Raw genomic sequence first — 27,420 nt, 5'->3', positions numbered from 1 at the left:
CCCCAAGCAGAAAGATACAAACACCTGTGTCCCTACCTCAATCAAGAAGTCCCCAGTCCTCAGTCCGGCTTGCCATGCCACCCCGCCTTCATCCACAGACTCCAGGTACTGCAGGGCCGGGAATGCTGGCGTCGGCGTGAATTCTTCAATGGGCGTATCCGCTGGGAAGACAAGGAACACCTCATTACAAGCCTGGGAGATGTTTCCATGTTGGCAGCCCCAGCCCCCCACACGCCCCTGAGAGGAAGAAGGCCCGTGTGCCTCCAGTTGGAAGTGGGTGGTCCAGGCCAGCTCTCCCCTGGGAAGGGCTTGATACTCATAGTCACAGGTCAACACCAAATCAAGCAATGAAGCCAGATGCATTTTGGTGCCACCATCCTATGTCTCGGCCTCTCTGCTGAAAACCCTGAATACTGTGTTCCGCTGTACATGTCTATATGTACACGCCTGTCATTTTCTTTAAAAGCATCAGTGACTAAACATTTTCAGTTCTAAAAATGGAAAAGATCCCCCCATAACCACACGGAGCTACAGAAACACCACACTGAACCACTTGCCAAATTTGCATCTACATAGACTCACAAGGGAATTCAACTTGGAGCACGGACGGAATAGAACGCTGACCCAGTGGGTGGCTGCAGATTTGGGATCTGCTTGTGAATTCTCTCTGCTGGGAGCCCGGCTCTCTGCGACCGCTCTGTGGCCAGCGTCCACGGGAGGGCTGGGCCCCTGCCTCGGCAGAGACAGCCACGGCTTCTGAGCCCCAAATAGCTGCCCAGCGAAACTCTAGGACAAGAGGTGGACTTTCCTGGGTAGTCATGAGTGGCTGGGGGTGGGTGGGTGGGTGGGTGGGAAGACGAAGATGGCTTCGGCAGGGGGAGGGGAGCGAACACCACAGACAGTTGTGGACACACACATGGGGACAGATGCATCTTTTCTATCTCTCTCTGGACAGATGGCTGTCAGGGCAGCCTGAGCCTAGGGCAGGTGGGGCTGCCGCCCAGGGAAGGAGGCCTCTCCCAGCTCAGGTGCAGGACCCCCGGTATAGCACAGAGGCTCCGAGATAAAACTTCCACATGGCTTACCCACACACGCGGTGGACAGATGTCTTCTCTCATGGGGAGGTGATGCCATTTTGTTTTCTTTGGGAAGGGAAGCCCCCCAAGTTAAGGGTTGGCAGTGGAGGTACTGCCGTGGAATTCATCCCTGGAGCCCCCCACCACAGGCTGCGTGACGTGTGTGTAGCCGGCTCGGGCCACGGCAGAGGGGACCATCTTGCCACATTTCCTTTGCAAAGTCACCTTAGAGGCTGGCACATGGACGGCTGCCGCACTTGGAACCGAAGCCCACTCCCAGAATGGGGCAGTTTCTAGATACCCAGAACTCAGGACTGGGTAATTCTGGGTATCTGAGACCAGGAGCTCTGAATCCAACCACAGTTGGGCCAAACTAAACCGCAAAATATAGATTAAACCCATGATTAAAAAAAAAAAAAGGGTGGGGGGAGAGAGATAAAGAGAGAGCCGGTTCAGAGCAATATTGTGTACAGAAAATTAAAAATATTCCTCAAGGAAGCCCCGATGTTGTCTGAGTAAGGCAGAATGTTAAAGAACCTGGTTGTCTAGCAACCAAGTGCCCCCAGGAAAAAGGCTTCTTGCCGAGGAGCTGGGGAACATTTTTGATACAGGCGTGCACACACACACACACACGCACACACACACACACGCACACACACGCACACACACGCACACACAACATGTGAATGTATCCCGGCTGGGAGCGGCTGCTCTTACCTTTCGCCCCTCGGAGCACGAATCCGAAGCCCTCATTGTCTTTCTTCTGCAGGACCACCGTCTTCTCCTCGATAACGCAGTCACTGTAGAGAGAGTTCCGAGGGTAGCGACCATTATTGTAACCTGTCATCATCACGGTGGCCGATCCTCCGCCGGGGACGTTCATCATCGTAGCCAATTAATCACCCCAGCTCGCCGGATCCAGGCAGCATGGAGGAAACTAGGCAGCACAGGGCGCAGGAGGAGCGAGGCGGCTGGGGGGGCAGGCTAAGGGGATAGGCGGGCTCGGCACAATGGGGCTCGGAGGGGGGGGCGAGGCAGAGGCAGAGGCAGAGCGGGAGCGAGCAGCAGGAAGGAGTCATACACGGTGGGGAGGCCCCGCGCGGTGGCTGAGCGGCTGGCTCCAGGCACCAGAAAGCAAAGAAAGTAAGTGGCCCGGAGGACCCAGGGGCGGCAGCGTTAAGGAGCCCAGGCCCCATGCATCTTCCAGGGGGGCCAAATGAAATCAGCCGGAGGAGAAATGAGGCAGCAGTTTTGTTTCCTTCTTCTTGGAGGGGTTTTAAAAGAATCAAATTCTATTTGGCTCCCTGTAAGAGCCGGCAGCGGGAGACGCAGCGACCCCTCCCTCTCCGGCCGAGTGCAGGTGGTGCCCCCACAATCATCCGAGGAGCCCACAGTGCCACCGGCGACAGCTGCTCCGCGTCATCCCGCGCAGAGGAACCGCAGGCTGGCGGAGGGGGCGGCCGGGGCTCTGCTCCCGCGTGCCGGCGGGTGGGGGCTGCTAACGGGAGGGGGCAGGTCACTCCGCTAACAGCAAAGCCACTGACAACACGGCCTCCTTTGGGGGGTGACGAGGTGGGGGGCTTACAGGTTTCCCCCTTTTAGAGACAATCTAAAGCCACCGGCTGCCTCCTGCAACTGCATTTTTTTTTTCTTTAAAGAAACCCAAAAGCTCCAACTTTGCTTCGGCTGCCAAAGTCTCCCATCATTTACAGTATAGGCGCTTCACCACACGGTCGTCCACCCCGGAGGCACTGGGGGCCTCAGGACAGACGTGGACTTCCCGGTGGGCCACAGGACCTGGGCTAAACTGGGGCCCTTCCCCATCTTCCGGGGGCTGCATCCCTCTAGGATTCCGCCGCTGCCCCGGAAGTAAGTCCAGAGCTGGGAAGGCGGCTGCAGAGGGAAGGAGGAGGGGTGGGAGGCGACGTGGACAGGCTTTCTCCAGGGTCCGAGGGAGCTGGTGGAGGAGGACTGGGTGGAGGAGAAAGGGCCCTGCAGAGAGAGGCCAGGAAGGAAAGGATGCAAGGGGCCTGAAGAATTCATCAGGCCCCTGTCTCAAAGAGGGGAGGCCTTGGGATGCAGACAGCAGACGGTGGGAGCAATGTGCTGTCGGGCTCGAAGCCCAGACAGCTGAAGGTCAGTGCTGCCCAGCGCTGGATTCGCCCGCCGCCTGCAGGAAGCTCGCGCCCCAGCACGCAGCCAACTGGGAGCAGCACAGCGAACCCAGATGGGGTGGCCTCAGGAGGAGGAGGGACGGGGGTGCTCGGACAAGGTGATGGACAGCAGCCGGGCACTTCCCACTGCAAAGATGGGGCAGGGGAGCCTCAGGGAGGTGGGGACACAGCTGGAGAAGGCACATGCACTCTGACCCCCTCCTGAGCCGCCCGCCCCTGTATCAGACGCCCGAGCAAAGGAACTCGCCAGGGTGACCCCGTCTTCCAGGAAAGCACAGTGGGGACACACGCCCTGACAGCCTGCAGACACGCCATCCAGGATGATCCGCCACGGTGGTCTAAGGACTCTGGTGGTCCTTGGGCTCTGGCTCTGCCTTCTGCCCCAGGGACAGGCTGCCAAGTGCAGGAGCCCCAGCTCTGGGAGCTCGGTCATGACCCTGAGCCCCTTGGCTCAGCACCCCCCAGCCCACCAGACATTGGCTGAAGCATGGTCAGGAGTCCAGGCCCTTGGGAGCCCACGGGCACGGTCCGTGGCTGGCCTGGCCTTCAGTAAGTGACGGGGCTCTCTAAATCTCAGTTTCCCCTCACATTACAAGGCAGTGAGAACAAGCCACGGGCCTCCCAGGACCACCGTGTGGTCGGATGGGGAGATACCCACGACGGTGCGGTGGAAGGAGAGAGCCTCGGGGAGCTGTTCCTTTAACCGCCGTCAGGAACGGTGGCCGGCCTGGCTGTTAGCCAGGACCTGGGGAACCACAGGAGTGGAGGGGGGAGGGGCCAAGGCGGGCGGGGGCTCTGTGTGAGCAAGCCTCTACCAAGCCTCTCCACCCTTCTGTCTCCACAGCCTCCCCCAACCAGAATACAGACACAACTGTCTTCCCACCACCCCTTCAGTCCTCTCTGAACTTCTCAAAGGGGAGGGTGCCCTGGACCCGCGGGTCATTTAGTGCCGGGCAGGTGGAAACCGTACAACCGGCTCCCGCTTCTCCAGGGAGAGGCTCTCCGAGGGCCCTGGCCGCCGAAGCCACGGCCTCTTGCTCTGCACCTCTCTCTGCGTGAACAGCCTCCGGCAGGCAGCTCCCTGAAACCCCAGACAGATAACGCCCGCTCCGAGGGTCCTGAGCCCTGCTCTCCCCTGGGGACACAGGTGGCCCCCACGGCCCGCCCCTGCCCATCTCCGACGTGGACCTGTCCTGTGCTCCAGGTGCACAGCCCCACCGTGGGCCAACTCCGCCCGAGGGACGAAATGCCGCCCACGCCTGCCTCGGCCCTCGGGCGCCTGGCAGATGACCCGCTCATCTCCCACCAGCTCATCTCCCACCAGCTGTCCCCTGCCCCTGTGCCGGGAACATGTTAGGGGTGGTGCAGCTGGCTGGACACTTGTTGGCTACCTCCCTAGTGACCACACGGGGCAGGGACGTTCTGCTGTGGTGGGTGAGGGACAGCTATGGCATCACATGGTGCTCAGCCTAAATCCCAGCTCTGCTCTGACCCAAGGTCGCTCTGACCTTCAGAGCCTCTGGGTCCTGCTCTGCACAATGGAAGTTAATGAAATAACCCCTCCAAGCCTGGGTGCGCAGCAGGTGTCAGTATCAGAAGCCACCCTGAGGAGGGTCTTGTTTGCACGGCCAAGCCCCCTCCTCCCGTAAGGACCCCTCCCAGGCTCATGATGGACCCCGTCTCCTGAGCCCTCCCTTAACCCTCTCAGCCACTCCTCACCCACCCAAGAACTTTCTGACTCACACGTACGAGTACCACCGTCTTGCCCCTAAACTGCATGGCTCCGTCCTGCTCGCTGAGTAGATGCCTGTCTCCTTGGTCTCTGATATGAAGATGGACTGCCCCTAACTTCTCTCTTCTGCGTTATTTCAGGATCCAAACAGCCCCGGGCCCTGCCCATCATGACCTCCTCTTTTCTTCATTCACAGACAGACCCAGGTTTGAATCCCAGGTCAGGGACCTACCAGCTTAGCTACTCAGAGCCTCAGTTTCCCCACCTGCAAAGAGCGGGCAATAATACCAGCCTTTTAGGGACCTTGAGGAGCAAGTGAGATGAGGCCCCCATAACGAGGGACACTGCCCTCATTAGCATCCCCACGTGCCCTCTAGTGCCGAATCCCCCAGGAAACGTGGGCCGTGAAAGGCAGTGACCTCATCTCCTGGATCACTCCAGATGCTCACAGCACCCAGCACAGGACCATGCAGCCCATAACGTTTGTGGAATGGAGCAAGAGGGGCATGAACACGAGTTAGGAATCGAGCAGGGAGAACAGCAGTGTCAGTGGAGGTGGCCGAAGGAAGACACAGGGTTTCGAGTGAAGAAGCCTCCAGGGTGATGCCCGAGTTCCCAGGCATACCCGGAGGGCAGGGGCAGCTCAGCAACGTGGAGCGCCTACCGCATGCAGCTGGCTCGGCCCCGGGAGCCCAAGACGAAAGGGCAAAGGCAGTTCCTGGCCGTTAGAAACTTACAATCTTTATTGCAATCCATGAAGAGCTACGGGAAACTGGAACGGAAGGGTCATTCCATTCAAACAGGAGCTCACGCCTCGTTTTGTCCAACGGCACAACCACGTAGCATTTCCTCCACCCCCCCCCCCGCCACCAAGGAATCAGACCAGGAAGTCCACACTCTGGGCCTTAGGGAGGCAGCTTCCTGGAGAGGAGAAACCCCCAGAGGGCTCTATCTGCTGGTTTATGAATCTAAAGACTATCCCAGGACAACAGCTGTGGCCGCGTCCGGAAGCCGGGGCATTGAGACGTGGCTGCCACGGGAGCTGCGCTGAAGCCTGAGAACCAGAGGCCACCAGGACCTCAGCCCCGCCCCGTAGCAGCAGATCTGCTCTCTAGATGCAGCCCAGACACATCGAGATCTGACTTCACTGGGGCACGACCTCGTCACCTACACGGTCCCCATGCTGCTGACCTCGGCGTGCGCTCAGAAGTCAGGGCCACCTGTCCCTGGGGACAGGGCTTAGTGAAACAGTCCCTGACCCCAAGGGACCAGGCCACACCCCTGCTTTGCACCTTTCCCTCGCCTGGGACCCCGATCCCAGCCCAACCTTCCTGCTAAGTCTCCTCCAGCTCATTTCCACTCCCCTGAAATGCCCTAGACTTGGCCTTGTAACTCACTAATTCCCGCACACTGGGCCTTTGTAACGCCTCCCTGCCCGGTGCACTAAATTCCCTTTGCCCGCCCTCCCCCAACACGGGTTAACTCGCAGGCACTCTGAATTGGGCAGAAGCCATCCCAGATCCTCCCTACGAGGCGCGACATCACACCTTCTCTCCATGAGGGTCCCTTCGAGTCTTGCTTAAGCCTCTGATGGGGCCCTTCTCACCCACTAACCCATTAACTGTGGGCCCCCCGGGAACAAACATATGCCCCGTCCTCTCTGAATCTCCTTATGCGGCACATCTACTCTTGGTGAGATTCTGTGTTTGTTGATTAAACAAAAAAAATGTAGTCTAGCTATGCTCTATTCAAATGTGTTTTCTGAATGGGGCAGAAGGGCACTTTACTGTACCCAAAATGTACTCTCCTTTGCCTGCTTCCAGTAGCAGGAGCTGTGGAAGGAAAGGGGGTGGGCACCCAGCCCTGCCAAGTACAGCTGTACAGGTTGTGCACAGTACAAGTACGGAGGATACCATTTGCACCATGGCCGTCATAGAACCATAGAATTATTACAGTGCTTTCAGCACAGAAGGAAGTAAAGTGCCTCGAGGAAGGGACAGGCACCTTTTTCTAGTTCATACAGAAATAAAGTACAGGCCATCGGCCGCCTTGGAGCATGCAAGAGGTGTCCACACATGTACATCTACCCAGGGGTAGGGGCCACAGGCCGCTGTGGAATGCAGGAGGTAGCCATATAGAGCCACATCCACCCTGGGAGACACAACTCCACGTCAAAACTCTCCTGGGAGCCACACGGTAGAGACCATTAAAGGTTTCCACATTCTCACTCACCCAGTAGTCCCACTGCATGCCACAGCAACGAGTTTACTGAGCAAGACAGGAGGGTCGTGGGAAAGTAGGGCCGGCCGCACAGTGGGCCCACGGACACCTGAGGATGCTCCGGTGTCTGTCTCGCGAGACCACAGGTGGCCAGGCATCAGGTGGCTTTTCCCTGTGGCCCACGGTTCCCGTTCCCGCAGCGGGGCCCCACAGCGGGCCCAGGGGACAGGCTGCCTCTACTTGGGTCCAGGAGGCAGCAGGTGCCAGCGATGACAGCCGGCGGCCGGGATGTGTCCGTCACTGAACAAGCTCTCTTGGCAGCAGCTCCTGATCCTGGAGGAGGTGTCAATGTGGAGCTACAGGAAGCCAGGCCCGGGCGAGGGCGGCCGGCGTGTGTGAGCCCGCGGGGCCCCAGGGGGCTCTGTCTGCCCTGCCCCACGTGGAAGGACCACTGCGGGCATTTTGATTTTGAACGAGGACCTTTGGGGGTAGACCAGATGGCTTCACCTGGGGCTCTCAGGATCCCTGCTGGATGCGACCCTGTCAAGTCAGACAGCTACAGGTCTTCCCTGCTCCATGGAGACTGGGTTTCCGTCTAGGGCTGAAGTTCAGAAGCAACTGGGGACAACGGTGAAGCTACCACGTTATGTAGCAAATTAACGCAGCCGTTGCTTACCGAAGACCTACTAAGTATCCGGTGGTGGACTGGGTACTTAGCATTTTGGAGGGAACAAACCAGGCCCAGTCTGGCCCTTAAGGAGATATCAGGTGTGGTGGGTTAAATGGTGGGCCCCAAAAGATGTGTTCACTCCTAGCCCCCCGTACCTGTGAATGTGACCTTATTTGGAAATAGGGTCTTTGCAGACATGGTTAGTTACAGATCTAGAGATGAGATCATCCTGGATTTAGTGAGGGCCCTAAAACCAATGACTAGTCCCTATAACAGAAAAGAGAAGAGATCCGAGACATAGAGACACAGAGGAGAGAAAGCCACAGAGGCAGAGACGGGAATGACGCGGCCACAAGCCCAGGAACACCAGGGACTGCCGGCAACCACCAGGAGCTGCAAGGGGGAGGAGAGATCCTCCCTTGGAGCTTTCGGAGGGAGCCAGTCCTGCTGACACCTCGATCTCAGGGTTCCAGCCCCCAGAACGGGGAGAGAATACATTTCTGTTGTTGGAAGCCATCTGGATGTCTGTGGTACTTTGTTACAGCCGCCTTGGGAAACTCATACACCGGGCAAGCGGGAAAACAAATATGAATCCAACAGTGACACAACGTGCAGGATATGGTGCTGTGAGAGCTGGAAGGGGCTGGAGGACTTCCTGGAGGAGGAGGACCAACGCATGACTAGGAGAGAACAGGTTGGGAGGCTGGAGAGGGGAAGGGGGAGAGGAGAACATTCCAGACAGAGGTGGAACCACGTGGATAAAGGCTCTGAGGCACACCACAGAGGCAGGAGGGCCGATCACACAGGGCCGTGGGTGTCAGCGCCGGCATACCCACAGCGAGGTCCAGAGGACACAGCTGGGCGGTGAGAGGCTGGAACGCAGCTTCGGCCAGGCCCGTGACAACCCGTGCTTTTCCCCAAGGTGGCTAAAATGATAGAAAAAGCTCCACTTCTTTCCTCCCCCAGCCTTTTTACGGCCAGGCCTGAATCCCGCTGGAATGACCCAGGGTTGGTGCACACACGTGGCAGGAACTCTGTGCAACAACCATGTTTCCACCTAAACAACTCACACCCGAGAGTCTGCTGTTGCTGATGGTACCAACATCAGCACAAAGCAAAAGTGATACTGCAGGTCGTCCAGAAGGCCTGGTCCCACGGCAGGAGTCGATGTCATGGGGAAGATGCTGTGCCCGAGAGCATCCACAGGAGGGACATGCACGAACCCTGGATGTGGTGCCTCAGGGAGGCGGGCTGACCCTCTACAGGTCTGCAGAAGGGAAGGGGCGGCACAGAGCCGCCGGGCTGGAGGCAGCAGGGCTATTCGGCCATTAGGCCCTAGAACCCAGCCCCCGCGGCCTCAAAGCTCTGTGGAGATCCACCAACATGTCCACACCCTGGAAAATAGAACTCACTGGCTCCGACATCCGAAGAGCAAACGACGACACGGAAATTAGTCTGTGTTTAATCAAGTGTGTCTAAAATCTAGCGTGCGGTCAACTGCGTGACTTGCTAAGTTTCGTATCCATGAACATATCACTGCAGGTGAAAACCACTTCCAGGTCAGATTGTCTCACTTTGAAAGAATTCTTGGGTGTGTGGCTGACAGTGAAGGCATGGCAGGAGCCGCTGGGGGAGTAAGTGCACGAGTCACAGGCAAATGGGCTCAAAGGCAGAATCATCAAAATCACATCAGAATTCTTCTACGGTGACACAACGACTGTGCGCGGTGGGTGTGTTGACTATGGTTGAGGGGGTCTGGGCTGGGGCCGCAGTGGTGGATGCAGGGGTGGCGATGCCTGGGGAGACCCCAGAAGGACGCCCGTAAGAGAGATCAGTGCGTTTATCGCTCCTGAAAGCTCCTTCCTGGGGCAGCGGTGGGGGGACCCCACCTTCTCCAGGGCATGGAAAGGGGAGCCGGAGAGAAACCTGGTCTCCATCACTCTTTGTGTAAACGCATCTCGGTGACAGAGCCTGATGCAGGCAGGAACTAGGACACTATTAGAAAGAGGGACCTCCAGGGACTGGAATGGCAGTGGCTGTCCTAGAAATTTCCAGGTTCTGCCAATCAGGAAGAATGAGGCTAGACAGAGCCCGGCAGCTCTTCCGAGGGGGCTGCGGGGGGCCTCAACAGGTGTCCGAGGTGGGCAGAGATGCCAGGTGTAGCAGAGGCCCAGCTCACCGCGGCAGGGCTGGCTGCAGAGCAGCACAGAGGGCCGAGCCACGGGCGGCAGGGGCAGGGCCAGGCCTCGTCCTTGGAAGGCCTGGCTGGCCGTGAGCGTGCAGGAGGCGTTCCCAGAGTCACCTGTCACTCGCCTCCGAGTAGGCACCTCCCAGCCCTTGGCCACACACGCCGCCACTCCCCGCATCCTGCTTCCCAGTCAGGGTGGTCCTTGGCGTTGCTGGCCCTCCCTGCCCTCTCTGCCTTGCACCAGCAGAAGCCTGCCATAATTCCCAGGGGCGATGAAGCCCCCGCCCAGTGCCATCTTGGCGTTCTGCGAGAGTCTGTGAGGCTGCTCTTGCGTCACACGCAAGAGATGATGAACGTGGGCAGTTCATTCACAGATGACACTGTTCCTTGCTCCCGAGGGCCCGTCCTGCTCCACGGGCAGAGCAGCATCATCCCACGCTGCATCGCCGAGGGCGACGGGCCCCGTCCCCATGGAGCCCACACGCCCACTCTGCGGAGACGCGCTCTTACGGGAGCCGCTTCCCAGCCGGGCGATGACGGCAACGCCTGCCCGGTGTTCATCACGGCCGCTTTCCTCCTCATCGCTAACATGATAAGCAATACAAGTTTTTCCTAATAGAAGCAATAATGTGCAAAGAACTTGCAAATTAAGTTGTCTCATTACTTTGCAATAAATCACCCCAAAGCATTTCCTAAGCATTACCAGGCGTGTTACCTGCCAGGAAGACAAAGATATGGCTTAACTGTGTTCACAGTAATGACGGGAGGCGATCGTCGCCCCCTGCGAGATGAACGGAAATGCAGTCCGACGGGGAAAAAGGTCTCCTTGGAACCTGAATGGCCGAGTGGGGATCCCAGCTTTGCCAAACCAGCTCGTGACCTCGGGCGTCAAAATCCTCACCTGCTAAATACGGGTGTCAACCGCAGCCTTGAAATGTCACGGTGGTGTGAAAAAAGGCTTCAAGTTCCCCAGGACGGGGCGTGGCACAGAGCAGCGGGCGGAAGGCTTTATCAGCTGGTGAGAACGTGCCTATGCGTTCATTCTCAAAACATATGAGTAAACTGAAATATTTTTCCCTGCTCCCTGCGTAAAAGAATCTTCCGGGGAAATCAGCAGGGCGCCTCCAGGCTGCCTTCCTTATAAAGGTACGTCCCACATGCGTTTATTGGAGCAGGACACTCCCGTGTGTCAGAAAACCAGGAGGAAGTCCTTGCTCTGTCTCACAGGCCGAATCTCAGCACTGCAGCCATAGCAGAGGGGATGTGGGCCGGGGTCCACGAGGGAGGGATGCTGGGACACTCCGTTTCCAAAGCTAGCGGGAGCCCCCCGGGCTCTGCCTGTGTAGACATTGTGTCTTCATGAGCAACAGCTGAAGGTAGGTCACTGGAGGAGCTCCCACAGCGCCCTGGGAGAAAGTGCTCCGGGCTCCAGGAACAGAGGAAAAAGGCCTTGGTGCTCATGCAAACGGGATGCAGAACACGCAGGTGTGAGCCCACCCCGAGGAGTCTTACTGAAGCGCTCTTTTCCCTCCCCCAACAGTCAACCTGTCCACAAGTGCCACCAGCCAGAGCGCCAAGACAGAGCCGGCACTTACACATCTGCCCACAACCTCCCCCTATTCCAAGGCCAAATCAACTTTCACCTGAAGACCACAAAAGCTGGCTGACCGGTCCTCCCTCAATTCACTCTTTATTATTAAAATCTTAGATCATGTCTCTCCTGCTTAAAATACTCCAACAGCTTCCCATCAGAATTGGGGATAAAAATCCAAATTCCCCACCATGGCTAAGACCCTTTGTGATCTGACCCATGCCCCATCTCCTCCTAACTCCTCCTGCTCCAGCCACACTGCTGTCTTCTCTTCCTCCAGCGGGCCAACCTCATCTGTACCACAGGGCCTTTGTACTGCCCGTGCGTTCCAGGTCTTCATAAGCCAGACAGCTGTCATCACTCAGGTCCTCGAGGTCACCTCTGCAGGGGGGACTTTCCCATTGCCTGGTGAAAGCAGATGCTTAATTGATGCTTACTGACTCAACGAACGAAACCTAAACCAGGGACTCTCGTGTACGGTCTGTGATACAGATGGGGCGACCCACTGTCCTGGGCTGCCCAGGACGGAAGGGTTTCCTGGGCAAACCAGGACAAGTTGGTGGTCCTCCCATCCCACCGCCCACAGGAGGGGAGCACAGAGCCCACAGCTCCATTTCAACCATTCTCGACACCGCTTCCCTCTGTGACCCTCGCTGCCCTCCAGGCTGGTGGGATCATTCTTGTCAGTGAACCAAGCTGGCAGAGAAAGGGCTTGCCCAGGACCACACGGCTCAGCCAGTAACAGGGCCCACGCGTAACCCTTGGCCTTTGACCTGGAACTGAATGTTCCTTAAAAAAACAAAACAAAAAAAAGTCAGAGGAGCAGTACAACTGCTTGGCATTTCTCTGGGAATGCAGGAAGGGGCTGTTTGTGACTTTTCTTCTTCCGTTAATTAAAATGACAGGCCAAGCCTGCCCCATCTGTTGGTCACAAAGCTTGCCCAAAAAGGCCACACTGAGTGGGCTGGGGGACAGACCGCTGGGCTCTTCTCACAAAGCAGTTCCCGGGGCCCTCCGGGGGTAAGTGGACACTGCCTACAGCTCTAAATCCAGCAGTCGTCTCCTTTCAGAGGGATCACACTGAGTGTAGATGCCACCTGGCGCTCGGTTCTGGAGACGAGGCTGTGCCGGGTGAGGTGAGGGGCTGGAGGGCTCCTGGCTCCTAGACCTGCGGTCCCCCCACCAGGCCCACCTGCCCAACCGGGGCAGCAGTGACCCCGAAGGTGAGAGGTCACGAGAAACCCAGGCCAGGCCCCAGGTAGAGGGAGGGCCCGGCCCCTGCCCCCGTCCCCACCTTAGACCTCCAACCTCCCTCCACAGAATATCTTGTTTCTGTCCCAAGTGCTGATGCTTAGGTGAGAGGCCACCCTCACTGAAGGAACAGATCTAAAAGTGGCGCAAAGTATGAAGGAGACACATTTTCATGTGGGGCACTTTGGTAAGTCCTTTGAAAGAGGCTCTGTAAATGTTCTGGATCAGAGGTTGTCAAACTCTGGAAAGGGCCAGAGAGTAAATATTTCAGGCTTGGCAGCCCATACGGTCCCTGTTGCGACTACTCACTCTGCTAGCTGTGGCTCAAAGCAGCCATGACACTATGTAAAAGAATGGGTGGGTTGTGTTCCAATAAAACTTTATTTACAAACACAAGCCGTGGGCCGGGTGTGGCCTGTGGGCCGTAGGTTCTAAAGACACTTGAATCGACACAAATAACACACGTATGTGAGTGCCTCAGAACAACCCACATGTACCTTCATATAATAAAAGCTAAGAAAAGTCTTAATCCTCCTACACAAGCAACACTTACACGACCGTACACAGGTGCCTGGTTTGATACAATGTCTGAGCTCCAGAAAAGACACAAGGAAAACACGTTTTAGAAATGGGGTCATCCGTGAGCTGCCCTAGAAAGGTTCAGAAGGATCATATGGAGCATCCTTTCTGAAACACAAAGAAACACGCCCCCCCGTTGTGTCTAGGTTTTTATGCTGAGGTGGCTCAAAGTGGCAGTGGATCTGAATTCTGGCTTAATTAGTAATAATGAATAAGTAATAATAAATATTATACTCATTATGCCCACAGTCTTTGAGCACTTTGGCTGTGCCAGGCAAGTCCTAAGTGCTTCATGCGTTAAAGTAACTGAATCCTCACAATGACAATATAAAGAGGGTACTGTTACTGCTCCCACTTTAGGGATGAGGAAACTGAGGCACAGGGAGGGTGAGTGATTTGCACAGGGGCACACAGCTGGAGGCAAAGCCAGGCTGTCTGGGGCTAGAAGCTGCATCCCAGGACCGCAGGACACTGAACAGCTGTTGGTCACTAGCCGGGTGGGGAGCAGTTCACTAAGGGCCCACAGTCTTCCCCCCGCCGGACAATGACCGAGAGAGGAAGGACCCACGGGTGGTGGGTGCTGGTTCCAGCAGCACATTCTGGAGAAGGAATCACCGACTTCCTGTCGGTATCTGAGGTGCCCAGAGAGCACCGGGGAGGCACCCAGAAGATTCTGCTAATACATCTCGCCCCACGTCCAAACGTCCAGAACTGGAAATGGTGAACTGCACACTGTGGGCTGGTCAATGCCAGGAAGGAAGAACACAGTGGGATGAGCAGGGCCAAAAGCAAAGAGAGGCCCAACACCTAAAACTTGCTGCGGGAACACCTGTGTAAATGTTCACTGTTGAAATAGCATGTTTAGTTACGCACGTGCCATGCCTTTACTATGTCTCATTTCAATCAACAGGTCGTCTGCCAAATGAGAAGGTCTTCCTGGGCACAGCAGAGGCGTGGCTATTCTTGTGTCCATACTTTTACCTCTATATGGAACACTCTCTGTATGTTTGCTATCTCTATATGCTGAACTCCTATTCATTCTTCAAAGCCCCTCACTTGAACAGCCACCACTTCCAGGAGGCCCTTGTTGCTGGCCCTCACGTGACTATGTGTGCCTACAGGCAGGGCACTGAGCCTTGTCTGTCTCACATACCCAGCTCCTGGTCCTTCCCTGGGCCTGCTTCCCACTATAGAGGCTGGAAAAGTCAGATACTTGCTTTCCCAGCCTCCCTTGAAGTTATGGACGGTCACAGGACATGGTTTTGACCAATGAGACCCGAAGGCAAGTCTCCTGGGGCTCCTGGTACAGATTTCACTTGGGGAGAGAGAGACTTAGAGGAGTGCTTCCTGGCGCTCTTTATTCTCTATATTCTTGCATAGGATTTGCTCTGAGGACATGATGCTTGGAGCTGTGGCCGCCATCTTGCGACCATGAGGGAAACGCCAAGAGGCTTCCAGAGGTGCCACTGACCTGTGGAACAAACCCTGCACGTGCCCTCCTCCAGGCTCGCCATTGTGATCTCAGCCACCATCAGTGGGGTTTTTACTATCTGCAGCCCAAAGCGTCCGAATGGACATCCAGAGGCTGGGGTGGTGGCGGGGGTGGGAGGTTGATTATAAATTAGGAAATATGGGCAAATGACCAGAAATCGGGATGCTGAGACTTTCGGATAAATCAAGCAGCCTCCAAGTTATGTTCTGGGCTGGGAAGATTCATCCAGACCCCTATCCTTCTGATGACTGCTCATTGGCAGCCAGGACTCAGGAGCCCTGGTGACACAGACCCGAGGTCCTACACCACCTTCCATTTTCCAGGGATGATTTGATTACAGCCCCTCGTCTCAAATCGACTCAGTTCAGAAAGCTGAGCTAAATAAAGGTGGTTTTCTTGGTCTCAGCCAAGACTAGTTTCCCACTAACCACAACATGGACTTCCCAAGCACACTGGCTGATGTCAAGTAGAGTGGCAATAACTAGTATGTCATGCGGTTGGGGACAAAAAGACACAGCAGAGCTGTGAAAGGTCTAAAAAGCCAGCTGGGAAGTAAAGAACGATGGATTTTAGACACAGATGGGGACTTGGCGCTGGTGGCCCGAGTGGGCCAGCCCCTCGGTCTTACAGACGGAGAGCTGAGGGCCAGGGACCTGAGGAATCTGCATCTTCTGATGCATTCTGCTGCCTCAGGACCAAGCTCATCAACAGACGGGGTTTGCGTTCTGGAAAAGCGACACGATGTAAGGTCTTCGTGGTTCGACTTGTCTAGCTGAGCCGTGTACTGTCTCCTCCTGAAACCAGCATGGCGCTGAGCCCTCTCTCTGCTCCGAGCATCCTGGACACCGGGGCTGGGGCCTCCCGCTCGACCGCCACCCACAATGGTGCAACTGTGCCTTACTTAAATTAAGCCCTGCACGCCCTCCGACCTCCAGGGTTGGCATGGGCAGGGCTCCAAGAGTCACGTCCCTCCCGAGCTGGAGAGTTGCTCACACCCTTGTGCTGCTCCTGTCGGGGGAAGCGCCCTGACCTGTCCCCTCTGAGCCGGGCTGTTTGCACTCATTCCCCTCTAGCTCGGACTGTCTGCAAGTTTCTCTCGAAGGAAGACAATGTCTTACGATTGAGGGGCTGGTCCCCAGCTGTGTGTCCCTTCTCTGTGCAGGACGCCCCACCCCATCTGCAACCTTCCACGGCGCCACTTGAGTTATCGCCGCCATCTCCCACCATATCTGGATAGAGCTGTCAGTGCGGCTTGGTGGCTAATCCTCTGGGGATGGCCGTCAGCCTGGTCGCTGGGCTGCAGGTGGTCCGAACGTCCCAGGGCTTCAGCCCCAGCCGGTTGCTTTCCTTAACTTTCCCTGTTCTTCGAGATCTCCTAATTGTCCCTGGAGTTTGCTCATTACTCTTGATCAAGGCTGGAGACCCACCACGTGGCCGGCCAGCCCAGGCCATCCGTCTTGCCTTTCCCTCGTGCTGGCGCAGCCGACACGCTCCTTGCGGCTCTAACGATGGTTTGCTTGTTTCTAGTTTGCCCTGAACAGACATTCTTCTAACTGCAATCTGTCTGGTCCCAGGCGCCTGTCGACAAGGCCAGGCTGCTCTTTATTTGTTTTTCTTCCTTTCTTCCTTCCTCCCTCCCTTCCGGCCTTCCTTCCTGTCTTCAGAAAGATAACCAGCCTGACTTTCATTCTCCATTTATTTCCCTTTCTACCCCCAAAACTCCAAAACACTCACTCTCATTAGTTAGAGGATCTTAGGATGTCTGAGTTTATCAAAACAGATTTTAGCTGAAATACACTCACTAGAACTAACTTCCTTCCCTCCCTCCCACCTTCCCGCCTTCCTGCCTCTCTCCCTCCCTCCCACATCACTGAGAAGAACAGGATGACAGCCCAACAACAGGTAACTGCACGGATTTATCAACGTGAATGTAGACACTACAAACAACAGCATCGACGGCCACAGCGGTCCCGTGTTCGCGACACACCAGGTGCCGTGTGAAGCCCCTACGCCCGTTCTCTCTCTCACACGACAAACTGAGGAGGGAGGCACTGTTTTCTTCCCCACTTTACAATGAGGAACTGCGGCTCAGAGAGGCGTGGTGACTAGCTCAAGGCCACACAGCTGGCACGGGGCAGAGTTGGGCACCTAACCTAGGTGCTCCACTGCAGAGCCAGCGTCTCCCCAAGCATCGGGGCAAGTCTGTCCTTGGCTGGCAGAGAGAGGTCACAGAGCTCTTCCCTGGGCCCTCACACCCTCTTTTGAGACGTACACTGTCTGGGGAAGCCCCTCCATGCCCTGCAGTACTTGGAGGCCTGGAGCCCATCTCCTGTCTCCCCACAACTAGCACTGTGCCCAAGGAGAAGTGGGTTCACGGCAGAAATCACCCTGCAGGTCCAGCCTCAAGGTCCCCTCCCCTGAAATGCGTCCCTGCCTGTTCCAGCCGCCTGCCCCAGGCCATCAGCCTGTTCTGTTCACTCCACAGCATCGATGACCATCAGAAACGACCTCCTTGTTTTCCCCGTGAGTTCCCAGAGGTGCAGTCTGTCTTGCTGGCCACGCACTCCCCAATGCCTGGAATGATGGGCACACAGGTACCTTCTATGTGTGGCTTCAGTGAGTCTCCTGTCAGAGCCCAGGACTGGCCCCACACCTGTCTTCTGCTGTGGACAGAGTCTGCCTGCTGTCCACCCCCCCCCCCCAACCAGCGCCTTGTGCAAATCAGAACAGGTGCCCCTCCCTCAGGCCCTGGACTTCCATCTGCCAACATGCACAGCGATCCATTTCCAAATCCGCAGGACCTGGAGGGTGAGCTCTGCCCCCGGGGTGTGCACAGCCTCCGCCCGGAGCCCTGTGATGACGGTGACCCAGGGCTCCGCAGGAGGCCGGCAGGAGAAAGGGCTGGAAGGCTGCGAGGGTGGCGTCAGGTGGGCCTCAGTCCTGGGTACCTGTCGGGGGCGCTCGTCTGTCTGAGTGAAGACACGTGTGTGGGGTATACGGTTGGAGAGCATTCCCCCGAATTCCTGCCCACCCAGAACTCAGAATGGAACTGATTTGGAAATAGGGTCTCTGCAGGTGCAAGTAGGGTAAGGATTGAGAGAGACCATCCTGGACTTGGGGGGCCCTAAATCCAACGACAGGTGTCCTTCTTATAAAAGACAGAAGAGAAGGGATGCAGAGAGAAGGGGAGAAAGTGATGTCAAGTTGGAGGCAGAGACTGGAGGGACGCGGCCGCAGCCCAGGAACGCCTGGAGCCCCCAGAAACTGAAAGATTCTGGAAAGATCCTCCCCTGGAGCCTCCAGAGGGAGTGTGGCCCCGCTGCCACGTTGATTTCAGACTCTGCCCTCCTGAGTGTGAGAGAGTGAGTTTGTGTTGTTCTAAACCGCCCCATGTGTGGTCATTTGTAGGACAGCCCCGGACACGGACACAGGAGTAAGTGTCGCACCTGCACAGGCCGCATGGAGGACGCCGCGCGAGGGAGGTGGACGCCGGGCCCCTGAGCTCCGTCTGCACCAGCCACCGAGTGCCTCTCTGTGCGGGTGCCGGGCACAGGGAGCTCACGGGAACCGCAAACCACAGCCACACGGAGTCCCACGGGACCCGTGCACAGGTCTTCAGAGATTCCCGGGACAACCAGCACCCTGGACTGGTGTGGGTGGCTCCCCGCTCAGGGCAGTCATGAGCAGGGGCTCCTTCCTGAGTGAGGAGTGGGGCGGGCGCCGTCCCGACGTCACGTTGGTCAAGGGGGCCCTGCTCCAGGTGCTGTGTCAGTCTAGCCCCGGTGGGCCCAGCCCTGTCCTGTGTGCTGCACCTCCGTTCCTGGAGGCAGGGTGGGCTTGGGGCCGGGGGTCTCTGTGGCAGCAAATGCTTACCCTCCTCCTGGGCGGCCCCACCACAGCGACACAGCCGCGGCGTGCCACTGGTTTTCCCAGTGGACACTTGAGCCCAGACCTCACTTTATCCCACAAGCCTCTGGAAGTGACTTGGGGTCCCAGAGAGGTCAGTGTATGTGTGTGAGTCGGGGGGATACAGTTGGCACGACCGGGCAGAGGAGCCGGAGTCCCCAGTCCTTCCTGCTGCAGTTTCTGGCCTTGGGCAAATGATGGGCACTCTTGCAGCCTCGGTTTGTCCATCTGTAAAGTGGGGCTGTAAAGCCTGTCTCGGGGAGTATCCCCTCAAGATTAACACTGATCAGAGTTGCCTGTGCCAGGGTCTCTTCTCACTGTGCTGAGTCTTGGCAGGTGGAATGCTCACAAACTCTCTGTGTTAGTTTCCTGTTGCTGCTGTAACAATGTAACACAAACTTGGTGACTCAAACAACACAAATTGATTTTCTTACAGTTCTGGAGCGCAGACATCTCACCGGGCTGAGAACGAGGTGTCGCAGGGCTGGCTCCTATGGGGGGCTTCAGGGGACAATCTGTTCCTTCTCTCTTCCAGTTTCTAGAGGCCACCTGCATTCCTGGGCTCGTCGCCCCCTTCCTCTGTCACTGCAACCTCTGCTCTGTCGTCCCTCCCTCTGCTTCTGACCCTCCTTCATTGCTCTAATAAGGACGCTTGTGATCACACTGGGCCCGCCTGGATACTCCAGGATCATCTTCCCATCTTAAGGTCAGCTGACTCGATGGCAAGGTCCCATCTACAACCTTAATTCCCCTTGGCCACGTGACATATTCACAGGTCCCAGGGATTAGGATGTGCCATCTCCATGGGGCCATCACAAGGTCCAGCATACCACCCAAGCCGCCCCTCCCCTCCCCTGGTGACATGGCGAGACAGACCAGGCTTGTGATGCAGGCTGGGGGTGTTTTCATCAAACCTCGCCGAGGGTGGGGCTGACTCATCACCCGCCAGGCTCTGCCCTGGTGGAGACGCTGGGGAGGGGGGAGCAGCACGTTGGCACGGGCACCAGGGAAGAAGCAGACAGGTGCTGCGGAAATGTTCACACATTCCTTCCTTGTCAGTCACCTTCTCCCCGGGCTTGGAGGAACAAAGCGCGGTCAGTAATGAGACCACATGTAATCACCCACGGAAATGGCACTGCTCTGACGTGCCGGCGGCTCTGCTGTCATGTGCCCTGATTGGGAAGAGAGCTGAGAGATGACATCGGATGCTCTGGGACATTTTGGTTTCCCTCTCCAGGAACCACTGGGATCCACCTTGAAGCACCAGCTGGCACTGGCTCCACCAAACCCCCGGGTGCTCCCTGCTCCTCATCCTGGGGTCCCTTTCTTCTCCGCGAAGTTTGACTGTGGAAAGCGCCGAGTAAATAGCTTCTGCACGGAGGTGTTTCTCCACGTTTCAGGGTTCACAACGAAGGAGAATTCAGAAGGAAACTTCTTTGTAAGGCCCAACCCAAAGCTGACATGTGATGCTGACAAATTTCAGCCAGGGCGGCGGTAATCTCATCTTGCAAGGTTAAAGAGTACACCAGATTCCCAGTGCAGAAACCAATTAGATAAAGATGGAATTTAGGCCCCCTGGGCCATCATCTCCACGAAGGCCGAGAGGTGCACATCCCTCCACATCCACTCTGACACACTGGGAAATTGGATCCGCTGGTGGCCGTGCCTCGGCGACCCCGGGCTATGATGTCTCAGGCTCCCACCCCGGGGGTAGACGCACCTCATTTATGTGGGGGTGCAGCGAAGGGGCGTTTGGAGCATGCTAGGTTTCCCAGATCATTCAGTTTCCTACCAACTCAGTCCTTTTGGTTCCATGAGTGGTCTCAGCCCAAACCCCTAACACAGTGACCGGGCTGGGGCAGGAGACAGGGGGACACCTGCTCCTCAGAGAGGTGGGATCTTGGTTTTAGTAACAGAAACCCCCTCTCGATGTCTTGAACACACAGGATTCTGTGCTGGCCGCAGGACGAGGATGCTCACGGCTGAACACCAGTTGATTTTATAGAAACAGAATCTGGGCGTGCTTAGGTTAAAACATCTGGGGTGTATCCCTAGGTGGGGCTGCCAGAGGAACCCCGCCTTCCCATCCAAGAGCCCTAGAGGCTTGGCAAAAAAAGGTGATTTGTGAGCAGAAAGAGGCCACACGTCTAAAACACCGGACAGAAAGAGGTCCCGGCCTCCCCCGGATCTCCTGCTGCAGAAGCTCCCTGGAACTCACTTCACCCCCGTCCCGGTCCCCGTCCCAGAACAGAACTCTGCCCACCCCACCTCCCCCCGTCACTCCTCCCCGAGCCCCTGGTCCTCCACAAACAGCCTGGGCTCCACAGGGCCAACTCCAGGCCAGGGACCCGGGGACAAGATGACACCATCTGCCACACCAGGCTTCCGGCCACCATGCCAGCCTCCCCCGTGACCTTGATTAGAGGAGTCAGGCTGGAATCAGCACGTGCCCCAAGGAGCAAAGGCCTGCTTGATGGCTGGCAGCCACCGGGGAGTGTGGACACGAGTCCTGGGCTGCTGGCCACATGACCACTCTCCCAAGCAGGGAGGAGAAGGCGACAGGGTTCTCTAAGCTGAAGACCCGGATGTGTTGCATTGTTCCAGAGTTCTCTCTCTCGGTCCTCCCGGAGGCCAAGACAGGTGCCTGGCATTTTCTTCTGCCCTGGAGGGCACAGCATGTTGCCCGGCGTTGGCCCCTTTCCTTGCCCTATGCCACCAAACCCAGCTCTTGCCTTCTCTCTCCATCTGCCTGTGGCCGGTCCTGCCTGCTGGCTCCTCAGACTAAGCTGACCTTTAGAAAAAGGTGGGGCTATTTTCTTTTTAAAAAAATTAAGGTGCAACTGACATCCCATAAACTTAACCATTTTCAAGTGAACACTTCAGTGGCATTTAGTGCATTCACAATACTGTACAGCACCACTCTAACTAGTTCTAAAACATTCTCATCACCCCAAAAGGAAACCCTGCACCTGTTAAGCGGGCACGCCTCAGTGGAATTATTCTGGAAGACACAAAGGAAGAACGGGGCCATCACTGAACATAATCTATCAAAAACGGTCATGATATGGTTCTGAATGACAGAAATCCCTCGGATCCTAGTGAGACGGAGGCTGATATCCCCTGGCCTGAGTTCAGATTTCCCTCTGTGTGGTTTCCTCATCAGTAAAGTGCAGGATGTGAACGTCACCCTCCTTGTTGGGCTGGGATGAGGAATAGGTGCTAAGAAGAGGGGTGGAATTGGAGTAAGTGAGCACCGTGAATCACCAAGCCTCAACTTCCCCATCTGTGAAATGGGATGGCAGTCATCTCGCGGCAGTGCGAGGACCAGAAGCAAAGACACGTGGAAAGTGCTTGGCACTTAGTAGGTGTGTTGGCCCCAGTGGTGGGGGAGGGGCTCAGGCAGAGGCTGCCCATGCCTTACAGGGACAAGTCAGAGGCGGGAGGACTTGAGAGACAGCTCACGTCAACCCTCATGAGGTGCAGATGTGGAACCCGAAAGCGAGAGCGGGGCGGAGGGAAGGAACCAGCCACCCCCTGGGGGCCCACTTTGTGCAGCGAACAGTGTGTATCTCCCTGGGCCCCCACCACGAACCTGAGGCAGGGGCACGGCCACTGCACCCCTTGCATGGGGAGGAGCCTGAGGTCCAGGCAGTGAAGCGGCTGGCCCATGTCTCAGCTGGGAGAGGCAGTGGCCCCAGAACCCAGACCTGGAAGTGCTCTCAGGCTCCTTGGCCCGGTCTCCAAGGAAGACCTGCTCCACTCTGGAAGCAGGCCTGGGACGGGCCCAAGGCACAGCATGAGTGAGGCTGGATGAGGCGCCCCAGCCAGGCCTGGCTTGCGCTGTGGGGTTCAGCCGGGTGCGCTGGGCTCCATGTCAGGAGCTCCTCTCAGGACACACGATTTTCGTGGACTGCTGTCTTCCCGAGCCATGCGTGCTTGGCACTGTGGTAAGCTCACTGGGGGTTGGGGAGGGGACCCATGGAGGACGGCCTAGGACAGGGGCTGGGGCAGGGTGCACGCAGACAGGAGGGGGTGTCCCAGGAAGCAGACCCAGCATGGGCAAAGGCACAAGGGTGTGATCATAGTGACGGGCGAGCAGAGGGACCTGGAACCGGGGGGGTGGGGCGGAGGCTCCTATATGTCCAATCTGACACCCAAAGGTACCAGATTGCACTGCATCCCATGCAGGTTGTAAACGCAAGGAAAACGCACATTTCAGAAATAAAATGTAGGTGGACTTGCACAGGTGGACTGGGAGGGGCTAAAGCTCCTGGTAGCTGGGAGATGAGTCAGAGGGCTGAAGCCAGTCCAGGTGAGAGATGGGGAGCCTGGCTGCAGTGATGGGGGAGGAGGTGCAACCAGGAGAAAGGGCAAGGAGAACTGACCAACTTGGTGTTGACCAGCTACCAGGGAGAGGCCAGTAGCCGGCGTCTGCTACATGGCCGTGTCTGCTTTGGAAACGCCTACGTTCCACATAAGGAGGCCAGAGCTCTGGCCTGCGTGCCTTCCTTCTGTCTGTCTACTCACCCACTCACCCACTCAATCACTCAGGCAACCATCCACCCACCCCTCCATCCGTCCATCCACCCATCCACTCATCTATTCATCATCCATTGTCCGTCGATCCACTCATCCATCCATCCACCCTTCTATTCATCTATCCATCTACCCATCCATCCATCTGTTCATCCATCTGCCCATCCACTCATCCATCCATCATCCACCACCCATCTACCCATCCATTTATCCATCTACCCATCCACTCATTCATCCATCCGCCCATCCACTCATCTATTCGTATCCATCCACCCACCCATCCATCATCCACCATCCATCCATCCATTCACTTCCTGTCCTCACGGCCCCCCTCCCCATTGCCACATTCTGAGTGTTGAGCACTTGCCAGGCTCTATGCCAGATGCGGGGGAAAAGGAGACAAGTCAGAGTCAGCCCCGGTCCTGTCCTGGAGGAGACAGGTGTAGGAGGTGCAGGGGAGGAAGAGGCAAAGGCAAAGCAACCTCCCAGTTGCCTCCGTAACATTGAGTCAGGGGATCTGCTTGCCTCTCCCTCTGGCTCCTCCCACCAAAGGGGACACCAAAGACCAAGGTGTCTTCTTGGATAGCAGAGACTCTCCTGCTTTCTGGAGGAGGCTCAGAGGACCAGGCCTTTGGCCAGAGGTGGGGAATCAGGATGAGCATCTCCTGAGAGCCTACTGGATGCCAGGCACAGCCTTGGGGACACTTCCAGAACTGCCCTCCTCATCTTCTCGTTGGAGTGGTGCCCCTCAACCTCAGCACAGTGCCCCCACTGGCAGCCTGTGCCTAACTCTGAACCTCCGGGCTCCAAAGGCTCAGTTTACAAAGCACGTCCATTCACAGGCAACCATCGGCTGGTGGTTACGGTGGTTTCAGGCAGAACACACAGAATTCTATAATCAGAAGACCTTGTGGATGATGTGGCCATTTTACAGATGGGAGAACTGAGGCCCCTGCAGGCAGCTAGTGTCAGAACTGGGACTAGGACCTGGCACTGACACTGGCAGGCCTGGGCCTTGTCAAGCTTGAAGCTGGCCCCTTGGACTTCAGGTTAGTGCACCAAATTACATATTTGAGGGCCAGCCCTGTGTCAGACACCGAGCCAGGGCCATGAGGGCTGGAGAAGGCAGGAGGAGGGAGATGTAGATATTGGCTTGGGGGGCGTGGTGGTGCTGATGCCAGCTCCCACCAGCTCGCAGGGGCCGGCGGGAGGCATCTCTTCCCGGCTCTGCCTTCAGTGGCCTCATGTTGGCAGCTAGAAATCGGCCACCGGGGAATAGTCACACCACGGACACTGACAAAGGCCACAGACCAGGGCGGAGATAGCACAGGGGCGGAGGGCGGCCAGACACAGTGTAGGGGGAGCACAGAGGCAGAGGTTGCTTTCGGCGGCAGTGATGGTGGAAAACACCAGGAAGGCCAGTGTGAACCCTCTCCGTCGGCTGCCAGAGCGGCCGGGGCATTTTGGGAGGCGGGAGACACGTGCAGTTTCAGTTGGCACCTGCTCCACCCCAGCGGGGAACAAGGCAGGCCTGAGGGTCTCAGCCTGGAGGTGTGCCCGGAATCCTAGCCTCCCCCAGCTCCTCCTCTGCCGTTTCTCCATCCTCCCCCATCCGCCTGCGCTCCCCCCACCCACACACCCACTCGCCACCTGGGAATGTACTAAAAGAGGTCTGAGGGTGCTCTGAGCCAGGAGCCTCCCTTGCAGGGAGGGACTCGGCTCCCAGCCCCCAAGCAGGGGCTCCAGGTCCAGAAAAAAGGTGCCCGGGCCTCCTGCCTGACCCCACCAGAAAGGCTGAAACAAGAGGGAGTGTCCTGGGCCTCTGAGAGCTCTGGCTTCTCTTTCCTAGAGCTGAGTGGTCCTGGGGTGCCCCCAGGCCAGGCTCAGCAGCTCCAGTAAAGAGCCCCTCCCCCAACCCGGAAGGCCAAGGGCTCCCACCCCCATGCAGAGCCGTTTCTGAGCTGGGTCCTCAGGCCAGGTGAGGAGACTCCTCCCATCAGAAACCCCCTGCCATTTTAGAGGGTCTGAGCACGTCCCCAGCCTCAAAAACCTACTCTTGCTCTGGTCTGGGGAGACCACAATGGTCCGAAGTGCCCGAGTCAGGCGCTTGCTGGGACACTGGCTGCGGCCAGGTCACAGTACACCCAAAGTCAAATCCCTGAGACCTGCCAACCCAGCAGCCCCTGGCCGTCCTCAGGGCTCAGAACTAGAGCGTACCCAGGACATATCGTAGGTGCCAGCCCTGTGCTCGGCTCCCTGCAGAGTATCTACTAAATCTGAATCTCAGAGCTCCGTGATGGGGGCAGAACCACAGCTGCCGGTTTGCTGATTTTCGGACAACATCAGGTGCAGCAGAGAGTGAATGATCTTATTGAGCTGGTGAGTGGTGAGGCCAGGAGGGAACACAGGTCCCCGACTGGCTCAAGAGTCTGGGCCCTTTGCACCAAGCACCCCCTCCCTGACCAGACAGCGTCCTCCACTTTCACAACTCAGCTCGGACCCCGTGTTCCTGGCACCTGCTCTTCTCATCACTGCTCCATCACCTGGTGATCTGTGCACGCTCACTCCCAAACAAAAACACACCAATCCCTCAATTTTCAATTTGGATCCTACTACATGTGCTGCAGGTGTGCCCAAAACCTGTGTCTGTTTACTTTTGACTTCTTAGGAGGGAGTGGGGGAAGGGCATGCCTCTGGGCTTCTCTGTTTTTTGGTGTTTGACGTGAAGGAACATGCAGCTGACTTGGGCTCTGACTTGAGAGCAGCCTGTGCACAGACCTGCCCATTCAAGGCCGCCTGGCTTGTTCCCAAAGAAATCCAGAAACCACCTCTCTCAAACTTTTCCATCATTGAAATGAAAAGCTCTTGGAACATAACAATGTGATTGTCAAAATAATAACTTACATAGGCAGGCTGGAAGATAAGGGAATCTCCCAGAATGCAGAGCAGAAAGGCAAAGAGACAGAAAACACGAGAAAGAGTAAGGGACGTGTAGGATGAACTCAAATGGTCCAATAGGAAATCCAGAAAGACTCAACTGAGAAAGAGAAAGTGAGAGGATTTTCAAGGGAATAATAGAAGCATCTTCTTAAAGCTGAAGGTGCTTCAGTCTGAAGGAGCCTCCAGGATAGTGAACACAATGAAAAAAGAAGAGACTTCCACCCAGACCCACCATCATGACATTTCAGAACATCAAGGAAAGGTAGATACTACGAAGTTCTTACAAAGTTCCAGAGAGGAAAACAAAGGGTCACCTACACTGCCATGAGAATCAGCACCGTAACTTCTCACTGGCAATAATTAGGGGCAACATGACAAGGAGGCAATGCCTTTATTGTTCAGAAGGAACACTATTTTGCATCTAGAATTCTACAACATTGAGCACATTTGAAAACTAAAGACTTTGCAGACATGGAAGTTTACACTCCACCTATCTATTGAGGTTGTTAGTTGAGTATGTGTCCCAGCAGAACAAGGGTAAAGAAACAACTCACTTATCCAGGAGCTCAATGAAGGGAAATCTCAGAATGACAGTTGTACTCTGGGAACTCGAAATTGGAGCAGACAGCCAGAGGACTCCAATAAGAGTGAAATGGATTCCAGTGATACACAAGAAACAGGATGACACTTTTGTGGCATGCTAAAGAAGACATAATTCTTCTCCCATAGGAAAAAAAGAAAGGCAATCAGAAACTCCAGGAAAAACAAAAGCTTCATGAGAAAATCATGACCCTCATACCATGACCCTCATATTAAGCTGAAATGTGGCATTACTTTTATTGATGGAGTGGAACTAAAAAGAATCCACTGGGTTGTGATATTAGAAAGACCCTTCTTCTCATAGGTCTGTAAAGAGACCTATGAGAGCTAGCCCCATTCTTGGTGCTGATGTAAACATTTATATAATCACAATAACGTAAGGCTTTCTGTTGGTTTTTAACTTTTGAATCCAACTTGTAGATAGAACCTAGAAGACTTAAATGTGGACGTGAATATAACAAAGGG

General features: G+C 56.3%; 1 protein-coding gene across 1 annotated transcript in view; it reads right to left on the bottom strand.

The window, feature by feature from the left end:
• SHANK2 (SH3 and multiple ankyrin repeat domains 2) overlaps positions 1-27,420 on the bottom strand; it is a 576,539-nt gene that overhangs the window by 165,119 nt on the left and 384,000 nt on the right. The window contains exons 15-16 of the mRNA XM_087422499.1: positions 1,794-1,876; positions 37-161 (exon numbers count right to left, since the gene is read on the bottom strand). Of these exons, the coding sequence (XP_087278625.1) occupies positions 37-161; positions 1,794-1,876 (208 nt within the window). The remainder of the gene's footprint in view (positions 1-36; positions 162-1,793; positions 1,877-27,420) is intronic.

The sequence above is a fragment of the Ceratotherium simum genome, chromosome 34 (genome assembly GCF_057802395.1).
Source record: "Ceratotherium simum simum isolate JZ-2026a chromosome 34, ASM5780239v1, whole genome shotgun sequence".
In the NCBI taxonomy this organism is placed as follows: Eukaryota; Metazoa; Chordata; class Mammalia; order Perissodactyla; family Rhinocerotidae; genus Ceratotherium; species Ceratotherium simum.
Note: the sequence above shows the minus strand (reverse complement) of the source record. Positions and strands in the feature narration are given on the sequence as shown.